The sequence below is a fragment of the Mytilus californianus genome, unplaced genomic scaffold, assembly GCF_021869535.1.
Source record: "Mytilus californianus isolate M0D057914Y unplaced genomic scaffold, xbMytCali1.0.p SCAF_9, whole genome shotgun sequence".
NCBI classification, from domain to species: domain Eukaryota; kingdom Metazoa; phylum Mollusca; class Bivalvia; order Mytilida; family Mytilidae; genus Mytilus; species Mytilus californianus.
The window spans coordinates 58127222-58130151 of NW_026262745.1; the positions used below are offsets into that span (position 1 = coordinate 58127222).

General features: G+C 32.1%; 1 protein-coding gene across 1 annotated transcript; it reads left to right on the plus strand.

The window, feature by feature from the left end:
- Nucleotides 1-615: 615 nt before the first annotated feature.
- LOC127716218 (cyclic GMP-AMP synthase-like) lies at nt 616-2486 on the plus strand (the record flags this gene model as incomplete). The annotated part of the gene is made up of 1 exon (XM_052222331.1): nt 616-2486. A coding segment is annotated over one exon (1257 nt), but the record flags the coding sequence as incomplete, so codon positions are not given.
- Between the last annotated feature and the right edge of the window lie 444 nt (nt 2487-2930).

A 2930-nucleotide genomic window follows, 5' to 3' on the forward strand; every position in this document is an offset into this window, starting at 1 on the left:
AAATTAGAAAGTAAACCCTCAATTGGAAACAACACACGATAGCTATCAAACGAATTGCATTTTAACCAGGAAAATAATGAGCTTATACAGGTCATTATTTTATGCCTTGAAGAATATTTCATTGAAACTTGATATCGTCCGGGTTGATTCTTCAAAAGAATGACCTATCGTTCTGAAAGAAAATAACTTCATGTAGGTAATAAATAAAACAAACTATTTGTATTTATTAACGAATTTTATAATTTATTTTTCAAATGATATCGCTGGTTTAATAACTTATTAGTAATGCATTGTCATTTTACCGATCTATTTTCATAATGTCTATACACATAACCTTTTTCGTAATGTTTTTTTTTTCTTTCCAAAAAGTATCTTGGAGTAACAATATGCATCATTCGTTTACAGAGAGAGCAGCAATTAAACCTGTTATTCATGTTTCTTACAAATATATCTCTTGATTATCAAATTTGATGATGTTGAAAATTTATGATTTCAGATGTGTCATTATCCCTTTACTATTATCTGTGCAAAAACATAGTCGGAACAGACAATCATGTAAAATAATACGATTAATGAATACAGTTGGTGATAATTTATCAAGTAACTACGGTGCACATTACCAGTGGTAGTTTTGGTGAAGGATTGCAAATGCGTGGTAGTGATATAGATATTATGTATGTATTGACAATCATCGAGGTTCACGATAAGATAAAATCAATTGTTTTCAATCCTATACAAACGTATTTTGTGCTTACGACAGAAGATACAAAAGCAGGTTTTGCAATGTTACATCTTATAAGGAGTCAAGATCCAACCATGCTAAAAAATTGTGAAAAATTTAGAAAGGACTTTTATTTGTCAAATGCTTTGTTCAAACAACTTTGTTTAACCGACAGATGTCCTGTTGAGCATGGACCGTGCGTGTCCGACAAAGAAGGTTATTCTGATTATGCTTATTGCCTGCATAGTAAATCGTGGATCCAACCCGCATCAAAATGGATTATGAGGTCAAATAATTCCTGGCCGAATGAAAACACAAAGCAGATGATCATCAATCACGGGGTGCTTTTTGTACCAATTGGTGCTAAAGGGTCAGAACACGAGGAATTGGAATGGCGAATCTCATTCTCAGTTGCAGAAAAATTTCTTATTTATACGTTTAGTCACGCGCAATTTACGTGTTATGCACTCATGAAAATTCTTTTAAAAGATGTTATAAATGCTGACAAGAGAATTAAAAATGTATTGTGTTCTTATCACCTGAAAACAATACTTTATTGGATATCAGAGGAGAAACAACCCTCTGTATGGACACCTGACAATTTGATACCTTGTTTTATGAGATGTTTCCGTCGGCTGATATATTGTGTGGAATATTCAGTGTGTCCGCATTATTTCATTCCAGAAAATGATTTGTTTAAGAATAAGATAGAAGGACTATATAGAGATAATTTAAATGATACACTTCGTGTGCTATATAGCTATGGATGGCGATGCATTTTATTCTCTAATCAAATATCACATGTTTCGGTTTTGTCATGCAACATTCCAAATGATCACAATTTCTTATATTATGAAGATATTAACAAATTGTTAAAGTCAAAAATATTTGCACTTGCTACTGTTGTGAACGGTACACAAAATAACTTCGGTAGAGCTATTTATAACATAATATCTTGTTTCTCCAAAAAATTGAAATACATTCATGCATTCTTCATTTCAATCGTGTGCTGCAAGTCCATATGCCTAAGCAGTGCAATCAGTAATAAGAATCATTATAAACAATATAACACTTGTCTGAGCTATCTACTAATGAACATCAACCATTATATTGCCTCTGGATGGTTGTTGGTGGCTTCGTTTTTTTTATAATGCAAACCAATATAAGAGAGCTCTTATAATTATTTCGCATGCATTATCGATGTGTACACCGGACAAATTTTTCCTTCTCACAGAAATTTCATTCAGGCAACGTCGTCTAGTCAAGTGGCATTTGGAACAAGGGCAAGACGTTGTGCGTTCGTTAAAATTCATACTGGCAGATAATGTTAATTTTAAAATGTCTTCATTAATTCCTGCGGAACTGCTAATAGAAGGGGGTGTTTTTAAAACACCACCTGTAGTGTACGCACATTGTTTGTCGTTTCTTTGTCATTATCATCTGAACAATAGACGAGAATGCAGAAATTCACTCCGAAACCTTCAATTGACAATCACTGAAGAATATTTCATGGTAGCGGAAAGATTGACTTAATTAACATTTTATTATTGTCTAGGTACTGCTTTACAATTAGTAGGAGACAATATATCAGCAAAACTTAATTTCAATGAAACCATGAAGTTATTATACCCCTATCCATACATGATTAAGTATTTCAAAAGACTTTCTATGATAACTTCCTTGTGAAAAACAAATTGATCTGAAACAAGAAATGTACGTACCTTATAATGTTGATGAATAGTGATATAAACGGTACTCAATACAACATGTATATTGTAAATTGCCTTTCTTTTATTGAACAGTTTTTTTTTTAATTTTGTATAATTATTAGCCGGATATCTATCTATATTTGGATAAATCATTGCCAATTGAATCGTGTTGATGTTGGCATCCAACGCAATTTCAATATTGAACTGAATGCCCTATACGATAGACATATTTTTGTAGATTTATTTTACAAACTCCTTAGGTTTTCGGTTTTCATTGCATTTGCCGATGAATTTGACATTTCTGACATTATTGATGACACATGCCAATCTAAATGATACATGCAATACATGTGGACTTGTTCACCATGCAATTGGAAAATTAATCTAAAACAGCAATAATTTTGTTTATTAAAAGGAATGAGGGTGTTTTGTAAAGTCTCTCAAAAATTTTGTCGTGGAATGCAAATTTACAGGAAACACGTGTTTATATATGATCAAAA